The 25211-nt window shown below is 43.3% G+C and overlaps 1 protein-coding gene across 2 annotated transcripts in view; it reads left to right on the forward strand.

Annotated features, from left to right (window-relative positions):
* gpr158a (G protein-coupled receptor 158a) overlaps positions 1 to 25211 on the forward strand; it is a 47964-nt gene extending 22753 nt beyond the window's left edge. Inside the window, exons 4-12 of one of the 2 annotated variants that reach the window (XM_069512925.1) lie at positions 240 to 466; positions 1001 to 1069; positions 11461 to 11570; positions 12438 to 12676; positions 13938 to 14076; positions 16469 to 16574; positions 17142 to 17288; positions 17394 to 17477; positions 17925 to 25211. In XM_069512925.1, coding sequence (XP_069369026.1) covers positions 240 to 466; positions 1001 to 1069; positions 11461 to 11570; positions 12438 to 12676; positions 13938 to 14076; positions 16469 to 16574; positions 17142 to 17288; positions 17394 to 17477; positions 17925 to 19793 — 2990 coding nt within the window. In that variant the 3' untranslated portion in view covers positions 19794 to 25211. The remainder of the gene's footprint in view (positions 1 to 239; positions 467 to 1000; positions 1070 to 11460; positions 11571 to 12437; positions 12677 to 13937; positions 14077 to 16468; positions 16575 to 17141; positions 17289 to 17393; positions 17478 to 17924) is intronic. The other variant, XM_069512926.1, reaches the window with a different exon arrangement.

The following is a 25211-nucleotide window of genomic DNA, read 5'->3' on the forward strand; positions in this document are numbered from 1 at the left end:
TTTATCTTTTAATACTGGTCTCAGCTGAGCCACAGTAAAATTCAATAACAAGGGCCGTTAGCATCATAGTTGTTACTCGTCATGAGGTGTTTGCGGGAGGATTTTGTCCGTGTCACCCTGGCAACTGCAGATATAAGAAAAACCTCAATCTACATTAACTTGTTTGATCGATACCGATGAAAGGAATTAATATTTCAAATCAAACACTTCATTGACTCCGTTCTTCTTGACTTTGACAGGGACGGGGAAAAAGGGAAAAGCAGCAGACAGCGGTCCCAACGCAGACGAGGCGTCCTCCAGCGACTGCCTGCCGTGCCAGCCGGGCTGCGCGTTCTGCAAGGACGACACCCCCTGCGTGGCCCGAGACGACGGCGCCCTCCGAATGGCCGTGCTGTCTTTCCAGTGCCTCTGCATGCTGATCGTCTTCATCAGCATGGTGCTCGTCTACCACTTCCGCAGGAATAAGGTAACACGCTCACGACAACAACCTAAAACTCTCAACTTGTCCCTCACAGACTTTCTGATGGATTTGTATTTTATTTCTTTTCTCGTAATTTCACATTTTTTAAATATGTTAAACAAGATAAACATCTGGTCTCCGTGGCTGTAGCCGGAGCTTTGAGCATATTTTTAAATGCGTGGCACAGCTGCTCTCTGAAAACCGCCCCTCAAGCATCTTGTCAATTAGAGGATGATACGTTAAATATCTCAGTGAGCAGAAATGTTGAACCCTTCTGTAAAAAGTCCTTGAGACACGAGCTTCCATTGCACTTGGTTCTCTTTCAACCAAGAAGAAGATGCGTTTAAACCAAACATAGATAAAAAGGAAAGTGAAAGCTTCTCCAAACAACATTGCATTTACCCTAAGTTGAAGTTTTGTTTCCTATGTAGCAGCTTTATAAGCAAATTTTATGTCAACGTTGTGTTTGCAGCCTGTCAGATCGTCATTAATTGATAAATTAGAGGTTTAATATTTGTTGTATCTTTATTTTCCTGTCAGAGTATCAGAGCGTCTGGTCTGGTCCTGCTGGAGGCCATCCTGTGTGGAGCGCTGCTTCTCTACTTCCCGGTGAGTGTGTGTGTGTGTGTGTGTGTGTGTGTGTGTGTGTGCGTCCTCTCATGTTCTTGTTTCTTGACATATTTCCTGATAATACTCATGACGTGCTCGTCCATTGAGCCGAATACAGAAATCTTCTCCCTGACTGAAGGTTGGCATTCAGTCTGACCTTCAGTTCACTCTGTGTCTCATTCATCTGAAACTGTATCAGAGCTCAGAACAAAGTTTGCCGTCTGTGGCGGCGGCGGCAGCGGCAGCACGGATCAGGTTCGTTGGACGTGTCCGATAGTAAAAACCCTCAGTTCATAAATCATCCTGTTTGGATGTTGTTGTTTTGTGCGACAGCTGCACGTAGCGTGGATAAGCAGGGCTTCACAGCCGAGGTGTGTGAGATAAAACGGGACTGGCAGAGACAAACATCCCAGGGCTTGTTGGTGACCCCCTGCTAACTGTACACAGCGTCGGCCAATGAACCCAGCAGCCCGTCAGCTCCGCCATCTGTTGACCAGCCACTCGTGCTGCTTCACACTCTCTGCTCTCATTCAGACCTGCACAGAAAATATATTCATCTGACCTTCACCTTTCAGTATCTGGTGTTTTCAACAAAAACTCATCATTTGTCCCGGATCAAACCTCAGGTGACTTTCTCTTTGATGAAATAAGGTTAAGACTCATTTGTGAATAAATGATGTAACTTTCATGGTGACGGTTGTTGTAGTAAAACTTTAAAGTTGTTTTTAGAGCTGGAACAAATCATCGATTGACATTTTTTCTCTCATTGACAAATCAGTTTAAAAACTACTAAATGTATAAATTATTAGTAAAGAATCTGTTGAATCTGCACATTCTCACATTTGTAAAATGTAGTGTTATTGAGTTTTACATTGTTCTGGAGGAAGAACAGTGAGAAGAACCTTTGTCCAACAGCCGAACATGGCTCCTCTTGTGGCCTCATGTAACCTGCAACTGTGATCTGCAAAAATCACTCAGAGTGATTCCTGAGCATCGGTTCCAAAAGATACCGACATTGATTTACATGAATCCACCATTACCTCGTGGCGCTTGGGGCACGGACTAATTGTGATTTAGCCGCAATCATGAGGAGCTTTATGCTTAGCAAAGCAACGCAGGGTAAATGTAATTAAAGGCAACTGATTTAGAGCCGGCTAATCAAGGCAATTTGCTGCGACAAGGTCCTGGAACGTAATAATGTTTGAAATCTGCAGAGTGAAAGTGAACCGGCGCGGCAGGTGAGTGAATGAATGAATTGCAGATGATGTTCCTGTATCTTGCTGGCGCCGCGATGGCTGCCAATGCTAAAAATAGGCCGCTTGTTAACAGGCTGTACAAAGGGAACTTCACTTTGTAGGTTGCTCTTGTTTGGAGATGACAAATCTACGGCGAAGGCTGGACGGTTCTGTACCGTCGTGCAGAAACGGTCGGCGTGAAACACGACTCGTCTTGTTTTGATAAAACATCTCGGCTCGATCATGTGAAAACGGCGGCACGCTAGATTTATCCCCACCCTGATGCATTTCCATGTCTCCCCTGCGAATCCCACACGAGCCGAGGCTGCGAGGGTGAGACGCATCCCTCCCAATCTAAATATAGATTCTGAAATATTCCACCGCCACTGCTGCTTCTATTTTAAATAATTCCACTGTTATTAGGGCGGGAGGAGATCTATCTCCTCCTGCTTTGTGGAGTAATACCATTTTCTCTCCCCCCGTGCTTTTCCCTCCCGAGCGTGTCACATGCAATAACTTCAGCCCCCTCCCTCCCCAGCTCTGAAATTAAAGGCGGGGGGGGGGAGGAACAAGAAGTGAAGAAGGACAAGAGGCAAAAACTATGGCAGTGCCAAAGCCGGCTATTTCCGTCTGGCTGTAGAAATGAGGGAGGGAGAGCGGACACGCATTTGTGATTCACAATGTGATCCCTGGATTAGCTTGCCAGCCCCGCGTTTGTCTCTTTGCAGCTTCTTATTGACGCTGCTGGGGAGGCTTAGATTGGAGTAAAGTGACAGAGTTTGGATTGCCATCGCTGCTTGTTTCTATTTCTCAGATGCCACCAGCTCACACAGTGGAGGGGGGGGGGGGGGGGGGGGGGGGGGGGGGGGGCATTCAGTAATGAATCGGAGGCGTCGCCTCGTGCTGCCACCTGGTATCAACTTGTCAAACGACGACTCTGATGGGTGCTCCAGAGAATGCAAAGAAAAGGGGTGGGGGGGGTGGAGTACACATGATTTCACTTGTCATAACAATATTCTCAGCGATGCTTTGTCCACGCTGCAGCTCATGTGTCAGACGGCAGCTTGCAGAGGAGACGACGCCACTTAGAGAACAATGAAATCTTCCTCTTTTCCACATTCACTTTGCCTTTTCATCACAGCTTCTCTCTTTCCACAGCTCAGTCACTCTGCGTTCTGGTGACAGTTTCTTCCTCCTAACTCCTCCTCCTTTTATTTTGAGCTGGTGTTTAAAGGGATTATTATGAGTAGGAAACACAAAGATGTGCTTTCTTTGTTACCACACAATTTTAATATGTTATCTCTGTTGTTATTAATACTAATACTTCCTTCTGTATTTTTACCACTTGTTTTCTTGCACTTATGCTCTGTAATTTTGAAAATGTCTCAGCCCCTGAAACCTGTAACGACCAACAATGTGTAGCTGAGAGGACGTCATGGTTTTGAATTAAGGGAACTGTTGAACGGTTGAGTTTATTTTAATTTGAGCTGTTTTGGCTCAAATCTTTTCCAATATATTTGCATAAAAATATATAAAAAACTTAACTACAAGAATAAACATGACCAAGAAAGCAGGAATCTCGTCTTATGAGCCGTTCTCTGTCGCTCTCTTCCCCTCGTCAAGGAAACCATCTCCGTCATTTACCTGACGTTTAAAAACTTGCTGCAGTGAGCCAGCAACAACCAGGCTGCTTAAACGCGTGTAAACACCCCATATGAGACTGATCTTTCCCTCCCTGTGTCCCAGCCCATCTGTGCTGTGCACCAGCGCAGTCCGCCCCAGAGACGGCACTGGTTGTTCTTCTCTCCCCTGCGAGACGTGTCACGCCTCCTGCTCTGCTGCGAATGCATTCATAAATGTTAATGCGTATCTGCAATTTTTGTGTGTGTCGCACTTGCGGAAAAAAACCTTTGCAGCTTTTCAGTTTCTGGAGCGTCACTAATTCCTCGTCCGTCCCTGATTCAGTGTCTTTCCACCTGTCCACTTTCAGTTTTTGGCCGAGGTGCCACTTCACCCCAACTTGTGCGTCGCTGTGCATGGCAGGCGGGCCGGGCCTCACAGCGCATCAGGGGGCTAATGAGAAGCCGAGTGGCCAGGGGATGATGTCTCCTGACCTGACAGGCCATGACACACAGTCTGCCAGCCCTCTCTCTCTCTCCCCTGCTCAGCTCGACCTCCCGTCCAAGCTGTTCTGACACTTTCAATCTGACTTAAGTGGATCTGGAGGGTTTCTGTGCATCCCCAGCCCTCCCTTCATACTTTCCCTCCGTCTGCTCAGCGTCTCCACAAACACACGATCGCAGAGGATGCTCTGCTGCACCTGGAGGGTTCCTTCTATCCACATTAGCAGAGAGATGGAGGGTGTGAGACACAAGAAAAAGAAAGATAGCATTGTTGCATGCAGGCAGGTTATTCCCTCTGTGATACGTCCCTTTGTGGCCCGGCGAGGTGGGAACATCTCGGAGGATCTAACTGGTGATGTGGAGGGAAGGCGGGGGAAGGCGAGCGCCAGCCGGCCTCGGCCTCGACTGTGCAGAGGCCGAGCTGGATGTAATTTACACTCGGCCCACCTCAGGGAGCAGCGGCAGGAGAAGAAACCATTACCTCCCTCCAGAAAGCTGCCCTTCCCACGTGGCAGTGAGTGTCAGCTTTCATATAAAAATGGATCCATTGCTATTACAACACTCCACCTCTCCTCTGCTCCCACCAGTGCCCCCCTCCCACTCTCTCATACTGAAGGTGTTTCGTGGATTTATATATGAAAAAAAATAAGACAAGGAGACAAGGAATGAGCCGGAGACGAGGACCCAGAAAAAGAAAGGCATGGGTGAACCGGAAGGCTGCCATGATTTCATGTCAAAACATTCAAAGTAGCACGAGAGCTTTGTTGTGACAGAACGATTCCCGAGGCTGCACCATCTCATTCTCCACTCAGATGGAGACGGACACAGTAAATGGCTGAAAGTCGTTTTTCTCCTATTTAGCTGTTTCCAAAGATACTGAAATTCAGCTCCATCTGTTCTTTTGACCGATGCCGGCCGACGTTTTTCAGCTCTGGGTTTTAGTTGCTTTTAAATCTAAGAACTGACGTGTTTGCACTGGATCACGGACAGATGACTAATATATGATAATTTCTTTTGCCATTTTCATTTCGCTAAGTGCTCTATTAGCATGAGGCTGCTCCTCTACCCGTCATAGCTGTGAACCCTGGTAATAACTCAGCATTCAAACCATAATTTAGAATTTTTTGCGCCCGTCTAACAGAGGCACAGTTTCGAGTGTATTAACTTTTCCGAATTCTTGAACTCATTCATTTATACGTTTAAACACAAACATAACAACACACAACAAGTTTTAAAATCTGAGTCAGTGAAAGTAAACACAGTAAAGTCAACACACACACACACACACACAACTCTGCAGTTTCCTTCTGTTTTATCACCATTTTTGTTGCTTCCAGCTCAGTGTTTTGTTTTATGACCACAGTTACTTGTTATTTCTAATCTTTGCATCCAGTCTTATTTCAAAAATCAAAAGCTTCTGATAAAAAAAGTACAAACCATGACTGGCACCAGACATCCCGCCCCTAGTCTGCCAGGAATTATATTTATACAAAACAATGTTAAATTATACTCTTCAAGAACGTATCAACTCCAGTTGTTGATCGCTGCAGAACATCGAACTTAGGAAAGTGACGGAATAACAAATATATTACACAGTAAACATTTTTCCCGTCTGCTGAATCGACTAAACTCATTTCATGCCACCGGGAGACGAGTCCGACGCTCAGATCGATAACTTCTGCGTCTTTGACCTTCACAGGGACGAGGATCAATCCCCAAAGCTTTCACCCTCTTCATCGCCCACATTTACATTTTTATTGTCTGCACATTACAAGTTAATTACACACGGCTGATTTTCGGTGCACTTCTGCTAACTGCGTTATTCTAATAAAAGAATCCGCCCACTTTTTTTTTTTTTTTTTTTAAGTGTTATTGGTTGAATATCTCCTGTTTGCCCCAGAGCGAGAGCTAATTATCCAAAGCAGTCTAGCACAAAATGATTTGTGTATGCTCTATGGTGCATCCATTTGGGAGTCGTAATTTGGTTGTGGGTGTATTTTCATCCTCACATGGAGCCTTTGGGGACTTTAAAGTGCCAGAGTTTTTGTTTTTATCACATTAAAGTTCGCCACCGACACCGGCTGTGTTTACATTTAGTCGTACTCCAGTTAAGGTCACATTTAATCAACTTCACACAGCGTTTGTCCACATGTCTAAAGGGAAACGTCTTCATTCCTGGTGACGCAATTTAAGTCAGAAACCTGATTTCAGACATGCAGGCATGCAAACTGCATCCATGCTCCTTCAACATTTTGTGATGCTGCCATGAATAAATCTAGAAACTGAAATTATAGAAACCTCCATCCTCTTTTCCCTGAGCAGCAGTTTCACCTTCACCACTGTCACACAGTGCCTGTGTCAAAAATAAACCCTGAAATAGAGAATATGGTGAATTATGAGGGAGCTGACAGACACACTAAGACTCATGCAGCTGAACAGTTGGTCGACCGTTATGTGGAAAAGACGGGTGTTTGACTTGATGCTGCTTCTCTCAGATGAGAAACTTTAAAGTTTCCCTCGAGAGTCTTTCCGTAAACAAACAAAAGTTGTGTTTACATTCAGCGTTTTGTGCTCTGAGCACACAGAAATCTGTTGAGTGTATTTTCCGACTTGCAGCCATCTACTTCAGTCAGTGTGGTCACAACACAACAAAGTTGGACTCTGACTCTTGAGTCTGGTCCTTGTCCCATCAGCTAACATAGAGGAGGCAAGGTTAATGACTTACACTGCAGCCAGCCACCAGGGGGCGATCCACATGCTTTGCTTCACTTTCGGGAAACCTAAGTAATCTGTCGTAACCATGACACAGAACAAACTGGTCACTTCAGTGTGAAATGAACTAGTTTTGATATAATCACTGATTTCACACTCAATCCTCAGTTCAGCTGGTGCCACAGGCTGCCGCTCTCCTCCGTCTCCTCGGTGTTAACGCAGCAATTAAACCAGGACACCGTCCACGCTCTTTTCAGAATGGACAAAACAATCAATCAGACTCGACTCAGAGGCAAAATTAAAAACCCAGTGTCGGTGAGCGCGGGGTTAGCCAACATCCGATCAGCTCCCTGGAAAGCCTCCGCTCACACCACAGCTGGCTGGCTGTCGTCAGCGGTGCATCAAAAGGGACACTCTCGAGTGGGTAACCAACCAACCCACCGAGTCTCTGTGTGGAGCCAGCTGGTGGGTGCTGAGACGAGGAACGATCAGGATTGAAAGATAACTGCAAATTAAGTGAGCGAGCGTTGATTGAATGAGTGAGTGGGTGAGCGTGTGAATCTCTCTGCTGTCTGTGCTTTTCGCCTCCCTTCGCTCTCGTTGAATATTCTGACAGACACGTGAAGAGATGACTCTATTTATCATGAATGTTAATCATGTAAACCTGCTGAAATCCTATTCTCAGTCCTTTACTAATTTGTGCGTTAAATGTTACACAATTTATGTGTTAAACGAAGTAAGATATTTCCCACTTCCTTTCTCTCTTTCTCTCAAACCCCTGTAAAAGTGACCTGCAGTATTTGAGCCACAGCAAATAAAGACGTGCTGCTGAACCCTGAAGCTGCTGTTTATTCAAAGTTTATATAATATTGAATGTAGCACGTGTCCAAGTTGCACAAAATGCGACACTGCACCTTGTTGGTCCCATCAAGAGCAAAAGTATTTAAATATTAGAGCAAAGAAACAACATCTCAGTGGAAAATACTTTCTTCTTTATGTTGGATATGTGTAGTCGATGGTCAGAGGCTGAGCTCCATCTACACGTCACATGTTTAAACCAACAACAGCTGCTGATGTTCCCATCAACAGCCGACACGTCCCGTCATTGTCCAGGAACAAAACACTTGTTAGTCACCGTCCCACGAGTCGCTCTTCATTAGAGCGCGAGCCGAGACCTACTCTGTGTTATAACGTCCGCTGTCAGGTTAATATGAGCACAACAGGACACGTGCACCATTAAGAAAACAACAACACGGATAAAAACATCAACTGACGCATTATGAGAGACACAAGTGGCAGAGGACATGCTGACTCGACTGCCTGATGTTGTCCGCATCACAAAACCACAAATGATGGATTAGATCACATTCGTTTTAGCTCTAGAGGTGCAGACAGTTTCCTTAGGACAGAACCATGCTAGCTGTTTCCACCTGCCTCCAGTCTTGATGCTAAGCTAAGCTAACCAGGCTGTGACATGTTGCTGTATCAATGCAATCAATCAAAGTATATTTCTGCAAATTCCTATAAATTTCTTGTAAAGGTTGAACGTCTTCATTTCTTAGCAACGAGACATTTCCTTCAAACATCTGGATTAAGGATCAGTTTCTCAGGTGTGTCCTCGACAGAAGGTCCTCGAGGGACAATTCAGTCAAATCAATTCAACAGAAGACTGATGCCAGGCTGTGAAGGAGAAATAAGATATAGGAGTGTTTCTGTCAGTAAGTTAGACATCCAGTACTTTCACAACTTTAAGTTTCTTCCTCTCAGATCTCTTGAACACTCTGCTCTGGTTTACAGTTTCCCACATGACAGAATTTGCTTCGGAGGGTGGATGCAGAAGCAGGTTGTGTTAAATCAGGTGTCTGGAGACCAGGTCGGCAGATGGGAGACATTCAGCAGGGACACCTAAAATCTATCCTTTTCGGAAGGACAGATACTTTAAAGGATGTTCGGGCTCATAATTTTAATTAGTGTTATTATTTGAAAAGGTTCACATGCTTTAATGTTCAGAAAACATCACTTTCCTCAGAAGGTCCATTGCTGCAGCTCCTCTTTTCAGCCTCTGTCTGAAAAACAAAAAAATCTCTATAGAATAATCACTAAATCTAAATGCCGTCTGCAAGATGTTTGGCAAAGCTCAGCACTTCCAGATACTCAGGCTGTAACCGAGAGGCGAGCTGAAGAGCAGAGAGTGTGTTGATAATTGTCTCCTTCGTATTGACGTCCATTAGACAGGTATACACCCCCTGATCTCCTCAATCCCTTCACACGCACTTATGCTGCACGTAAACACACACACGCTGCAGAACAACACCCGATCCCTTTCCTTTCTCACAGCGCTGATTTCAACATTCCCAGCACTCAGCATCGATTATTAATGGAAAGTTTGAAAGAAGAAGAGGATGGAGGGAGGAGGAGGAGGAGAGAAACCGATCTTACTCTTTATGCTCGCTTACGTGAAGAGAAAACTGCCCGAGGGTCACTGCCAGACTCTTCCCAGAAACCCTCCTGATGGGAAGTGCAGCGGCGGAGCGAGCGGATTACGTAATGAATATCGCAGGATGTGGTCGTGAGGAGTCACGGACGATGACTGAGCTTATTTTCAGAGTAAGATGCGATGAGGACATTGGAGAATTGACATTATTGTATCAGATGATAGAATAGAAAGTTAACCAGTGAGTTTTTATTGGATTTTGTGTGTTGAAAATCTACAAGTGTCCCAAAAACTCAAGTTCTAACATGAGTTACACACTAAAATGAATTCCCACTGTACATTTTGAATCCGCAACTAAATATAAAACTTTCCCATTGTGGTTTCAACCGGTGAAAATTATGTGATCTCACCTTTTTAAAGAACAAAATAAATGTGATAAAAACTTTTTCCTGAGACTCGCTCACATCGTTTAAAGCTGAGCCTCCGGGGAACAGCTGCATGTTTCTGTCTCATCACGAACAACACCGGGCCTAAAGTGGAACGTGACCGAGATCCAGCTGCTATTTTGCAGTTTATCGAAAACCAAGTCGGAAGCCGTGTTTCCCCCCCGGTGTGTTTTTTTTGTACTGCTCTTCCTGTGCCCCCGTTCTGTCCCTGCGGAGCCGAACGTGCGTCAGCAAGTTGCTGAGAGGCTGCTCGGCCTGATGTCTCTTTATCGGCTCCTGTGCCTCCTCTCTTGTTTCGTCAGGAATACACTGAGGACATTGTTTTTCTAACATTACTTTTATTTTTAATGTGAGTTTGTGTTCATCGATGGTCTGAGATGGAGTTTCAGCGGCTGCTCCATGCTGCAGATGTGAGACAGCTGAGTCATGTCAGAAGTTTTACTGGTCGACCACGTGTCTCTGTGCACATGACGGTGTGGCCCACCATCTCTCCCGTGAGGTCCTCCGTGTCCCTTAACCGACTCAAACCTACTGAGCGAAAATATCCACAAGCCTTCGTCTTCTCTGCTGCCTGAGGGAACGTATTAATGGCCCGGCTAATCCGATTACCATTAACAATCCCACAGGGGAAATCGCTGCACATCTGCAATGGACAGATAATTGTGTTGCCTCAGATGTTTGTGTCTTTCTCTAGTTTTGTGCTTGTGTTTGTTTTGGTGATTTTTTTTTTTTTATTCCTTTGGAAGATCATCAGTGTGCGTGTGTTTTTTTTTTTTGCATGGGCGCCAAGTCTGTGCGTTTCTCGGTCTTTGCAGCAAACACGGGTGGATCCTCGGCTCCGTCTCAAGGGCAGTTTTTCTGTGATGTGAGCAGCGTCAGATGGAGCCGTGTCAGGAGTAATGCCAGGGATGGATGTAAAATGTCACCGCGCTTCTGTCAGATCGTGTTTTAACTGTTAAAGTCAATGTGACTCATGAAATTTCCTCTTTGATTTATCATTTAAAGTTTCAGGAGAGAGAGAGAGGTGAACCTCCAAAAGATGAATCAGTGGTAGAGTTAGAGCCGTGCTGGTATTGCAATATCCATGTATTTTAAATTATAGTTAGTACAATAGAAGCAGTGTGGGAAAGATTATGTAAATGTAGAAATCATTATCTTCTGCTTCATTAGAATTATTGGAATTAGTTTCTCAGATAATGATTGAGGTCTGAGGTTGTGAGGTTCAGGTGATCTTCAACTCAACTCCTTTCTTTAACTTGACTTTATCCGATTTGAATTGGAATAATTCATTTTAATTTCTCAATATGTTAAAAAGTCTTGGTTCAGTTAAACTCATATATATTCAACAGTGGTTTAAACACAACAGGCGGCCATCTTTAATAAGACAGGGATGATACCTGGACTTGAGAGTTGGAAATCAGTCGTTCTTTCTTTATTGCAGGTCGGGATTCTTTACTTCCAGCCGAGTGTTTTCCGATGCATCTTGCTGCGATGGGTCCGATTGCTGGGTTTTGCGACTGTCTACGGGACACTGACTCTGAAGTTGTACAGGTAACACACACACACACACATACACACACACACATTGGCCCAGTGTCAGCAGGGATTAACTCCAGCTCCTCCTGCGACCCTCAAAGTATAAGCAGTGCAGATGAAGATGATGAGTTACTTTAGTGTTTGTGTATCTTTACTTGGTGATTAGCGAAGTGCGAGCAGTGTTTTTTAATAAAGTTAGACATACATGGAAGGTTTAGGCCCACACAGTGTGACAGCACAGTGCTCTGGTCCCAAATGATCTCCATATATAACGACTGCCAGAGGGGTGAGAGAACAGGGGAGGATTTCCAGCACTGAATAACCCATAATGAGACAGCAGCTCCGCCGTATTTAAAGCAACGCACTTGAAATTGTTCTTCCGTGGGTCTTTCTGTCAGGTGGATCTGTCAAAAAGGCCCGGTGAAGATGGTGATTAAAGGGATGTGGCTAATGCGAGTAAACCCTCAGAGCTGCGAGTCAACATATTGCATAGATCAATTTTTGATGGGGGGCTCATTAGCGGCGAGTGCAGTGGACACTTCATCAATGTGCGTGAAGGGCAGAGCCTAAGAATAGCGACGGCTGGTCACGTGTTCCAGCTGAATTTAATTCCTGTTGCGCGGTCTTTGTGTTTCTGTGCGTTTACGGCTTCATGTATTAAACATAGAAGAGGAAAGAGTCACTGGAAATGTTATTCTGCTTTAGTCTATGGTCGCACATGGACAGTAGATACGATAAAAGGTTAAAATCCTTAAAACTCTTATTGGTTGTGATCTACAATAACGCATCCCATCACAGATGCTGTCTGGTCAGTTTGAAATCTACAGTGTATTTCCATGTTATTCTGAGCGTCTCTTCTCCTCCTCCTCCTCCTCCTCACAGGGTGCTGAAGGTGTTCCTCTCCCGGACAGCCCAGAGGATCCCCTACATGACCAGCTGGCGAGTTCTGCGTCTGCTGGGCATCATCCTCCTCATCGTCTGCTGGTTCCTGGTGGCGTGGACATCTGCCGTCTGTCAGAACCCGGACAGGAAGTCCGCTCTCATCGACGTGGGCTACACGCCCGACGGGCTGCAGTTCAGCATGTGTCTGCTGGATCGCTGGGACTACATGATGGCCGTCGGTGAGCTGCCCCTCCACGTCCACAGGGTGTTCAGATAGATTAATGCACGCTTCATTCTGTTTGTGCACCACAGAGAGAAAACATGGGTTATTTGAGGTATTCATGGCATGAAAATCCAGAAGTAATTTGTCTGGCACGATACATTAGGAGTTCAAAGAGTGTAAGAGAGATGAGGGAAGAGTGAGTGATGAGGAGAAGTGGGATGAGTGAGTCAGTTTGCCTCCATCTACATTTGGCAGCGCTCTCATGTTTGCCAAAAGAAGAAATTAATCCTCACCCCTGGTGCTGCACTTTTGGGTGTTTTCCTGTGTTTCTGCGCGGAGGAGAGGGCAACCAGCAGCGAATCAAGACATGATGAAGCATCGACGAAGCTCAGCGGGGGGGCGGGGCTGCATCTCAGCACTGAGGAAATCTGCATTCTGTTTTTTCACGCCTGCTGACTCAGGCTTCATGAGGGAGGGAAAAACGCGGTCCTATTTGACTTCTGGGCAAAACGAATGGACCCCCAGCAGAGACGACACGCTGCGATACTGTATACCGAGGACAGATTCTCTCTCTGTTCATCGGGGGGTAAAAATAGGCCCGGCCATAGGAATGTGCAGGTCAGCTCTGACGTCAACAAAAAAAACCCCAACATGCTAAAGCACAACAAAGCAGTTTCAGCAACGCAATTATGTGTTAGATAATTGATCTAGTGTATTACATCAGATTTATGCAGACCTCTCTTGTATTATTGCAGAACTAGCAGCATTTGTTTTATGTTTGTTCACCACAAACACTTACGGTCAAAGCTTTTATGTCTCCTAAACTGGAGAGTTTACAAAGAGTGCAGATTATGACTCTGTTAATGGTTAATGATGCTTTATCGCTATAATCAGGTAAATAAAGCCGCAACACACTTTTCTTTGTCATGAGGTTTTAAATATATGTCTCTCTACATTTTTGCCCTGTCATAAATAACACTTCCACAAATGACCAGTTGCTGTTCCCACTGGAGCTGCCATGCTGGTGCACGAGGATCCATTTATTCTCCGGAGAAAACAACCACAGCTGTTATAAATGAGTTTGACAGCTTTTGTGAGCAGGACATTTTTCTGTAAACCTGTGTTGTACAACAGTTTTCTCCATAAGAGCATTGAACAATGGATTGGCGGCAGGTTGGTGTGTGCATGTGACTTTTTGTCCTGTGCACTGCATATAAACGATTTCTTCGCCCGTCTTCAATGTGTTCGGCACCTTTTCTCTCATTCTTGCTTCACAGCTGAGTTCCTCTTCCTGCTGTGGGCAGTGTATCTGTGTTACGCCGTGAGGACGGTGCCGTCGGCGTTCCACGAGCCTCGCTACATGGCCATCGCCGTTCACAACGAGCTTGTCCTGTCAGCGATATTCCATGTCATCAGGTAACGCCTCTCATCCCCAGTCATCTGGATTCATTAGCGAGTATATGTGAATTAAACAAGGTTCGCTTCATCCACATTAAATATGATTATTTGTCCAAGTTCTCACATCAATGAAATAAGTTAAATAAAAAGAAGACGCATGGCAGCATACACTTAATGTAATAATGTCCATATCTAACCAGTTTCCAAAAATAATCAATGCATTTCCATTAAAGTCATATTAATGACTCATTAAAAACCGTCTTATTCTCCAATAAACCGCTGTTCAACAGAAGCACCAGTAGAAACGAGACATTAAGTCAGCGAGCAGCCTCATTAATGTCAGTCACAGAGAAATATCGAGCGAAGAAAGGATCTTCTTTGTTTTGTTGGGATAATAGTATGATATTTAGTTTAAAGATAATTCTGCTTTGTCAAAGTTGGTAAGTGTATAATTGGGTTGTAAGCAAAAGAAAAATTATCATCGCATCAATGTGAGAGTCAGAAAATCCACCACACTTTGCAACACATTTTCATTTCTCAATTCAACTCCATACTTGAATGCTCTGTGTTGGTGTAGAGACAACTGCGTGTCTCCAGAAGCCACTATAGGGAAGTTGTATTTGTGTTATTTGCGAGAATTTAGCCTTTAAACTTCTGTAATAAATATCAGTTCCTGGTGCAGTCACATCCACACATCCGCTCCAGGGAGGATAAAACACAATTACCCACAAACGCATCATCCTCAACATGTACAGATGCTGTCACTTCCATTTACAACATGTTCCACAGTTACCGGCTCCATATTTAATATCATGGCGTTTGCTCGCTGGTGTCATTTTGACATTTATGTCTTCCACTAGATTGTCTCATTTGCATCACATATAGGCTGAATGAGGCTCAACCCTTCTGTTCATGTGGGAGCTGTTTCTGTTTTTTATCCATTGTAGTGAAATCAGCCCTCTCCCTCCAGTGTACATGTCAAACAGCTGCACCGTGCAGTTTATAAATGAGGAGCCCCCCCCAAAACCTCAGCTCCATCACATTATTAAACAATGAACCATATCAGAACAACTACTGGCACCTATAACATAACATCGATGTATCTTCGACGTACAGCCTGATGGTTTCTTCTAGTTGACATATTTGAACGTCTGGTTCTGCGTGACTCTGCTTTACTGTGAATCTTTTCTCTGCACAAAATGACCAGACGAGACCCCTAATAAATTGGACAGTTGCCTGGTGTGGCGAGTTGATTCTGACTGACTGCCACCAGAGACCACACTGTGCACTGGAGCTTGTTACAGGCGTCCGTTTGTGTTACTCGCAGAATCGTCTATTTGATCCCACAGTGGCCAGTTAAAGCTCCTTCCTTTGCCGTGGTAGTCGTCATGTTTTAGTATCAGGTCCAGGTGCGAATGGGATGAGGAGAGAAAATGATGGCAACGTCACTGCGGGGGGTGTTGAGTGATGGCGAGTGGTTCGGTGTGACGCTGCAGGCGGAGGGGGAGACAGTGTGCCGAGGTTATTAAATCCTCATCTGCACAGAAACTCCCCGTAAAACAGGAAGGAGGGAAGATTCAAAGCTTTGGGAAATTTCACATGCAGGACCTTTGCCTTCATTCATGCCTCTGAGCTCTTACTACAGTAACTGTTCGTTAATTAGCCATTTGCCAACTTCAACAATGGAATGAAGCTGCTAGATGACATTTGCTTGGATAGAGACTCTCGGCTGGTTGAATTAGCATCTGACAGGACGTGCTTTCATATCCTCGGTGAGCTCAAGGTCTCACTGTGCTGAAAAGCCTGTTAGTTCACTTTAAATAAAAGACTTCAGCTACCCCTCGCACGCACTATTGTTTCTGCCAGTAATTATCTCATATTCCACCAACTGCAGTGCCACAGCGGGCCCAGTGTTTTGCTGTCTGGTGTATTAATAGGCTGCATCTTGTGACCAGATCAAGGTCACATCCCCTTTGTTGTGAATCCAATTGAAAGAATAAGGAAAAATATGGTGTCCTTGCTGGAAGAAGGGATCAGTCGAGTGGAGCATTATACGAGGCAGTGGACTTGACGCCTGGACGGACAGTGTGTAAATCTACTTTGGCTGAAAACTCATTAAGTCTGCAGGCGTCCGTCTCTCCCGGCTCCATCTGTATCTCAGAGGTTTACTGCCGACGGAGCAAAGTGTGTCGACGTCACAACATAATTTGGTCGTACTTCATTGCAGTTACTGTGTGTGCATTTTCAATTTCAATCAGCTATCATAAGGCTTTTTAACACGCGTAATGAACAGCACTTTCATTCTGAGAACATCTGGAGGCATCTGTCATATGTAGATTCAATTTCTTGTATTTTTCTCTTTCTCTTTTCTCTCCATCTACTCTTTTTTTTTCTATTTGTATCCTGACAGGTTCACTCTTGCCCCTGAGCTCCATCCAGACTGGATGCTCCTTCTGTTCTTCACCCACACCCACTTAACTATCACAGTTGCACTGGGTCTGCTCCTCATTCCTAAGGTGAAGTTTGCAAGTTTTCTGTTTACTTCACATGCCCAAGAAAAGTCAAATGTTGCTGTTGTTTTTGAGACTTGTATTTGTTGTGATACCATTTTTCTGCTAAGCTGATACTGATTCTGATGACAGCCAATAGAATAAATACATTTTAACAGCTGTATGCTACTAACCCTGTATGGAAGTGATGATTGCTATCATTCTCGTACAGCCTGGCTCAGTTTAACCACTGTGAAAACAAATACAACTCGCCTGCTCAGGCTAATTGCAGTTTATTGCAGCTCATAAAGAGCAGTTGCACTGTACTGGTACCAGTAAGTATTGTTTTTAAAGTGGCGAAGAAGACCTAATCTCCAAAATTGCAGTTTTATCTTGGAGAAATTGACATACTTTAAGACACAGAATCAAATCAGTACATAGATTTGCATGCTTGCTAATCTACTATCTGCAGTATTGGAGGCATTGCAGATGCTGACATAAGTATGAGAACATCTACTTTGTTTTGAAATTTGAAACAGGCCATAATATATTCATGATCTGATGTATGGGACTTTTATTATGCCACTCCATTAGTTCCTGTTTGCTGGCACCCACATGAGAGATGATATAGCCTCTGAGGCCTATGAGGACGAGCTGGACATGGGTCGATCTGGGTCGTACCTAAACAGCAGCATAACCTCTGCATGGAGCGAACACAGTTTGGACCCCGAGGACATTCGGGTAAGACGAGGCTTCCGTTTACCTTTCCATCTCCAATGTATAACCTGGTAATACTTTTTTAAAATCCTACCAAAAATACTGAGCCATGGCAGTTCTTTATTGCAGACACCAGACGAAATGGGCCATCTCAGTTCTATTAATGGCTGTGGCGTAAGGCCTTGTGACAGTCATTGGGAAAAACGTACCAACGTGAGCAGAGATTTCTGTTTGTCTGTTAGAGCTGAAGAAGTCTCTCTAGTAAAATATTTTGGCACCTCAATAATATTACCAGAGGGAGTGGTACTATGATGACAAAAGCATTCATTAAATGGGATGGTGACAGATATGTGATTAATTCAAGCTTAGAGGCTGTTTCAGACCTAACATCAATACACACTTCGTTTCCTCATTTAAAGCTGTTCAGGACTGTCCTGTCTTTGCTTTTTCTTTCAGCTCGCATGTGATATTCCGTAGTGCATCACTTAACAACTGTTTGTAGTCACGTGTCATGGATTTGTACAGCATGTTCTCTGTGCATTAGAGTGTCTGCTTTTCCGTAACAGTGTTTTGATCGTGAGAATACAGATATATTTGTTTGTAACAAGAGACTGACCGCTTCTCTTTTGTCTTTCCAAACATTCTGGCATCGATGTCTAGGAGGAGCTGAAGAAACTCTACTCCCAGTTGGAGATTTACAAGAGGAAGAAGATGCTGGCAAACAATCCTCATCTCCAGAAGAAACGCAGCTCCAAGAAAGGGCTGGGGCGCTCGCTGATGAGGCGCATCACTGAAATTCCTGAATCTGTGCACCGTCAATGCAGCCGGGAAGACAAGGAGTCTGGAGAACATGGGAGCAATCGTAACAGCATATGCATGTTGAAAAAGAGTCCTTTCGATCCGCCTCACCCAGGAAAACCAGCCAAGGAGGAAATGCTAAAGAACAAGGTTTTCTCCTTGAAGAAGTCCCACAGTAGCTACGACCACGTCCGTGACCAGAACAAAGACTCCAACAGCTTGGCAACAGACAAGATGGATGTGACCCCGGCAGAAGGATCCCTCCTGGATACGCTTATGGGCAAGAAACTGGTCAAGAAGAAATCTAGTGAGAATATAAGTGTCCCTAGTGAATCTACAGAATCTGTCCCTTTGGTCTGCAAGTCTGCCAGCGCCCATAACCTCACTGCAGATAAGAAACCAATTCATCCCAGAGCTTCAATGCTGCAGAAGTCACTCAGTGTCATTGCCAGTGCCAAAGAGAAGACTTTGGGTTTGACAGGAAAGGCCCCGAGTGCAGAGGACAGCAATAAGAAGACTCAGTCAAAGTGCAAAGAGACAAGGTCCAGTGCAGAGCCAGAAAATGAAGGCCCATCTAAGATGATTATCAGCCAGTCGGTTGAATACAAACAGAGTGCGTCAAAAGGTAGGAACATTAAACAGCCGGTTAGTGGTAGCGAGCCAACAATCTGTTCCGATCCAGTCAAGGGAAAGGACCTCTACGATCTCTCAGAAGTTTGCCCCTGGGAAGTGGAAGATGTCCCAACTCCATCTGAAAACAAAGTCCAAAAGCATGTATCTATCGCACCAAAGGAAACCACGACAGTTCATGGAGGGAGCACCAAGGGAGGCAAATCTCAGAAGCAGAAAGCTTCTGATCACTCGAGTGGCAGGAATTCTAAGGAGATTCAGAAGACGACTGCTGTTCGAGCAGAGGTTTGTCCATGGGAGGACGGAGGTGAGAGTAACGTTAGTCAAGTGGAAGGGTCTAAGCAGCAATTATCAAGTCAGACTAGTCAATTTGCTAAAACCCAGCAGCCTCATTCTGCAGTAGAAAACCCCAAAACAGCTCGGGTAGACATTTGTCCTTGGGACTTTGAGGAGCCTCAAAAGACAACAGAAGTGTCTCGCTCATCAGATATGACAATGCAGAAAAAAGGCACATCTCCAGTGGACTGTAGAGGAAAAAGTACCCTTTCAGATCCATCCAAAGTAGGAGGCTCACTCCAGCCACCAACTTCTAAAGCTGATGTATGTCCCTGGGACTATGACAGTACTGCAATATCTCCAAATTCTGAGAGGACACCTAGTCCCTCTCAAGTTGCCAAAACCAAGGAAGACCTTTCAAAAAAGAAGGTTACCCCTTCCACAAGAACACTTGACCAAGAGAAATCTAAAGACACTGATGATGAGAAAAGTAGAGCAAAATCTAAGGACAAGAGTAAATCATCAGAGAAGCAGGCAAGTCCTCAAAAACTGGCTGAGGTTTGTCCATGGGATGTAGAGAGTCATCAGGAAGTGCCGTTGGTGGAAAAAAGGAAAAGCGCAAATGTTGGAGCAGCCAAACCAAAACCGGCTGAAGTCTGTCCATGGGATTTTGAGGATACATCAGCTAAAAAAGATACAGACAAGAGTGCTTCTGTGGTCAAACAGAGCAATCCAAATCCTAAAGGTGGCGTCGTAACTGCTGCTAAAAAGGCAGATGTTTGTCCCTGGGACTTCGATGATAGCACATCAAGCAAGAAGGCATGACACTAAACCTTAACGGACTTCTGAAATTATAGTAATTGATGTATACTTTTTTTCACTTTGAAAATCGTTAAATATTACCTTTTACTATTAGTATGGTGACTTGGAAGAAAAGTAGATCTAACTCCACAAGTTGCCTTCCTTTCCGAGGTTTTGTTCCCGTTTTACCTATTTTGAAAATAAGTAAAATGTACAAAAAAACAATGTCATGACGAGCATTCCAGATTATTACAGGAACATCCTGAAGTTAAATTGTAGACAAATTATGCAACTTTTGATTCAGCCTTTTCACTTCATGAGCAATGTTGAATATCTGCATTTATCATGTTCCTTACTCTATTTGTTTTGTGCATTGACTTCATTACTTCTTGGGCAAGGATATGACATGATGGTAGAGGTTTGGAGAAAAACTATTGATTGTGAATTTAAGTTTGAAGTATGATAAGAAACTGCAGAAGTGAAAGCCAAAGAAAATAGGAACATTTGCAAGGAGGGACGTTGGTCTTTTGGCGGTCAAATTAATTTATTAGTTTGTGTCCAAAACCTTGGCAGAGAGGGAAGGACTCAGTGAGAAAATCAATCTATAGCACTTTAGCCAACCCCATTAATTAAGAACTGAGGTCGGATTCTTGTTTTTCTTGTACACTTTGTATTTTCAAGCTCATGGCATGATACACAAAACGACCAAAATTAGACATGTTTATTTTGTTCAGATCTATTTAATTGTAGTTCTCGGCAGATTAAAATGCTTCCAAGTCTGCTGAGATGTACTGTATGTGCCTAACCAACTAGCATTGTCTTGTATTAGTCTGAAGTAAAGCGAATGGGTTCATCTTGTGACGTTGTTGACTTTATAGAAACAGCATGCACAGTCAGGTATCGAGGGTAGTCGGATGCTACCAGTTTGTCAACTAAGGCAATTAATGTGTTGACATTTGTATAATGTTGTTGTTTTTCCCTTTTTTTTCCAAAAGCTTATTCAGGGTGGTGAAGATTATATGAGGGCAGCACTAAACATGAATGTGTGTTAACATGACTCATACGTATGCTGTAAAAAGTAGGGCAGAGAAATTATGAGTGTGAAACTGAAGAAAATTATTTGCACCAGCTTTGTTTATAAATCCAGCATGGGTTGTCTTTAGGTCGGCTTGTAACAAGTGTGTGTGTTTGAGTGTGTATGAGAGCGTCTGTGGACACAATATATTGAATTAACAAAGTTAAACCAGTATCCTTAACGAGTAACCTGCAGAGCATAGACTGTAGCTGTGTACAAAATCACTCACTAATCACTATATAGTCCGCCATATAGTGAGTTCGCCATTTTATAGTGCTGTCTGAATGTTAAGTGACATTTTTAATACCCTATATTGTGCACTCATTGTTTCCCACAATGCATCGTGAAAAATAATGTGTAGTGATGGCCACTAACCAATCAAGATGTACCATCATGCATTGAGCTCATGGCGCAGAGACAAGAGAGAGCAGCAGGAACCTTCCGACCTGTCGTACAAATGTAAAATACGACCAGAGCATCACAGCACAAACTGAGAAAAAGGTTAATTTCTACATTTAAATATGGTCATTCAAAATGTTCTTTTACTTAAACATATTAATACTTAATGTACTTTTTTTTTTGGATACGCTCACTATATAGACACTTAATAGCAAAGTAAGTGTTAATTAATTATTGGGTGATTTCGGACACAGCCTGTACATAAAGATGGACGACATTCCAACCTCCCAAAATTGAAGCTAAATCATTTGGATTGCCCCCTGGTGGCTGGCTGCAGTACATGTCATAAACCCAGCCTCCTCCATGTTAGTGGATGGAACATGGACCAAACTAAACAGTAATTTTTCTCAGGTAGTTAGGCAGTTGTTGTGACACTGATGTACTGTATGTTCAAGTTTTTGTTTTTCTCATTAATTTTTAATTAGTTACTTGATGCTGTAAAAACGTAAAGAAATGTCATGGTTGACTTACGATTGGTCGAGCTCATGTGTCAGTGGGACCTCGTTACCATCACTACTGCATAGTCTCCAAATGATCTTAAAAGTTCAATATGGCGATGTGCACATCTGGAATAATTTAGCTTCAGGTTTGTACGAGGGGAAGTTGAGTCCATCTTTAATTACAGTCTGTTCTCTGGAGTCTGATACATGATCAAGTCCTGACAGCTCCTGTTTTTCCTCTAAGGTGAACATGCAGCAATTCAGTTTAAAAACAGCTGATAGGAATCACTGCTTTAAAAGTAATACTCGTTTGTTGTATCTTTATTTTTCTTTTTAGCTTTTGGCCATGGTTTCTGTCAGTCACAGTAACATTGTACTCACAAAGTCAAGTCATGACTCATGTTTAATGAGACGTTAATTGGTTCATTACAAGATTTACAGCCACGACAATCTCATCCCTGTTTTTACCCATTTGTGTGGCCATTGTTCTGTTGCCACTTCCTGTGGATGAAGCTAATTATATGGCCCTGTTGGTAATCCCACCTCAGGAGACGGGCAACCACAACACCACAACTATTTACTCCAAATTACCTCTAAATAAAGTGGTTTGTATTGGATATTATTAATGTAGCTTTGTTTCCCCACACGAGTAAATTATTCAGTTTGTATAATATCATGGTAACTGATAGAAACAATGGCCATTTACAATAATTAAACATGTCTTTGTTTGACAGAAGATTCTGAAGGATAATTATTAATGTTCTGCCATCAGTTTTCTTCTTTGTGTTTCTGTGTTGAAAGTTCACAAGTAGGATATTTGCATGTTCCTCCCTGTTTAATGCAAAATAGGCTAAAACCCAACTGATTAATTACGCTAATAACTTAACATTAGACTTAACAATGTGGTTATCAATAATTAATTTGACTTAATCTTTCGAAGGTTTCGATTTGTCCCGTGTTTTGCATCAAAATGTCAAAATATTAATCATGCGCCGACTCTTCATCCTGGGATCACAGTGGGAAAAAAAATAGAAATTTCCCACTTATATTCAAAATAACACCTGAGAATATTTGCAGTATTGTGAGTATTAATATAGCATCTACAGTACTTTATGGTATCTTGTGAGAATTACATGGTATCACTGATTGTCGTCACTGAGTGTAATTATCTGTAATTGCTGTCAAATTCCTCTCGACATAATATACGACCTCTGTAAGAGTCCTTACTAACTGTGATATAGAAAAAAGTCAGTGCTTGTCAGTGAGAATTTTACTTTGAAGTCCTCATTTGATTAAACACGGTTCTTGAACTGCTAAATTTCTGTAGCACCACCCAACCGAAAACAATCCATTGACAAATATTTGTAGCCGTTCTCCTCCGATTGTGCTCGACGTGCCGACTCCACAGCTCGACTCCATGAACATGATTTAGACGTCGGGTCTTAAACCTGCCGCCGCCGACTGAGAAATTACCTGTGCCATTGACCTGAGGGGGGGCTTGTCTGATATATTTAAAATGTGGAGTGTTTGCCTTTCAGCACGAGATTTGTCATCACCTCTGCTTTATGAGCTCCTTTAGGAACAAGGTCTGAGAGGAACTGTCACCACGTAGGGATTGATTGTGATGCTGTGATGGATCCATATGATATTTATGAACCAGATGTTCGGTGTCGTCCATCATGTGCTCTGTGGTCGCGGATGCAGGATCCTATTATATGAGATTACCTGACCTCTGGTGTGACAGCAGCAACATTTCAAAAGCCCCTCTCTGTTTTTTAAAGCCAACTTCAGTCTTCGCAATCACTGCCGCATTAGATTATACTGCCCTGGGTGATGAATAATATGCTGTATATTTTTTTTAAATCCAGCCTCTGTCCTTGTAGGAAAGCTATTTTGAAAGAGGAGATGTGTTTATTTCATGATAATTACGTCATGTTCTTCATGACCTCACACTGAGCTCTGAAGCAGCTGTGATATGGTTCAAATTTAATACATTTATTTTGGAAAAAAGCGCAAGTACAAGCAATATTTTATAACATTAACAAACAGAGAAGTTGTCAAATAACATTTTTATTGGTTAGTGTTGATTTTTAGCTCTTGCAGGCTCTGCCCGTGAGGTTTCCAGATCACTAATACATGGAGCACAAAGGGAACAGTTGTAGTTTAATTGTCTGAGATCAGAAAACACTAAAGGCTCATTTATGCTGCTGTTACGTACGAGCGATACTTCCATTTCAAACAATAGAGGGCAGCACAGTAGCAACTGTTTGTGACCGTGCCCCGGCAGGTAACATCTTATCAATTCCTGTAGTTTCAACCTGCAAAGTCTCTCCTCGCAAAGTTTCGCAATTCTTTTTTCGAGTTCTATGGTCGTCTCACTCAAACCACTAGCTACACTGCCCCCCCCAATGATTTCCAGTGGCACCGCGTGGTTTCATCTGTTTCGTCCATATGCGAAAGCTTTCAGAAGTGCAGGGTACTGCCTTGTTGTTTTAAAATAGCTCCGTCACCTGGACGTTTATTTTTGTGCCAGCATAAAAACGATTTAGAAAAGAGGCTATTTCATTCAATTTGGCTATTTGACGTTGTTGATTGTCAAGGGGTGTAATTGCATGAATAAGTGGCATTGAACACTAGAGGGCAGAGTCCATATATGAAACGGACCAAAAACTCTGGCTCTGTTTCCATTTCTGTCTCTGACGTTGAGCATAAATGAGTCTTTACGATGCAATATCCCACAATTATACTAAGAATAATGTCACATTTTTGCATAACAATCTATCTGCTCTGTTGTTTAGGTATTATGCTAGCCTTAGCATCCCTTAGTTGAGCAAGTCCATAGGTGTTGTGTAAGAACAACCAGCGTCTTACTGTCCGTAACATTGTACTTTAGCCGTACTCATTAATGAATCAGTAAAAGTTTGAATCTCCACCATTTCACGTTGGTGTGCAAATCCAGACCGTTTGTTCTTGTAACACGTCGACATAGACGATACCGTGTCCTGTAGCTCTTCGTCCACAGATCGGATTGTTGCGTTTTGTTGGCTATCGCTGCTTTCATCTCAAACCCAACTTCCGTCTCCTCTTGTGACCAAACCAAGTCCGTCCGTCACCCGATGGCAAATACAACTACTACTATTGCTACTTCTACTATTCAATGCTGTAACGTCGTAAATCTTGCTCTTGTGGCTTTTGCATGAATTCAAGAAATTAGTAGGACCGATGTTTCACTGCCCTTGATAGAACAAAAAAGAAGAAAAAAAAGGATCTTTTATGGACTGTTACAAGTTGTATAGTGAGTGATACTGTCCCTAACCACTGTATTATGTGCTTGTTATAAATATTGCTCTATGACAAGCTTATAGCATCACTATATGGGAATATTTGGTAGATTTATATTGTGTTATATTGTGATAGCATGTACATAAAAGATACCTCCTCTGCAATAAATATTTATATGAAAATTAA

This window comes from Paralichthys olivaceus, chromosome 17 (assembly GCF_024713975.1).
Source record: "Paralichthys olivaceus isolate ysfri-2021 chromosome 17, ASM2471397v2, whole genome shotgun sequence".
NCBI classification, from domain to species: Eukaryota; Metazoa; Chordata; class Actinopteri; order Pleuronectiformes; family Paralichthyidae; genus Paralichthys; species Paralichthys olivaceus.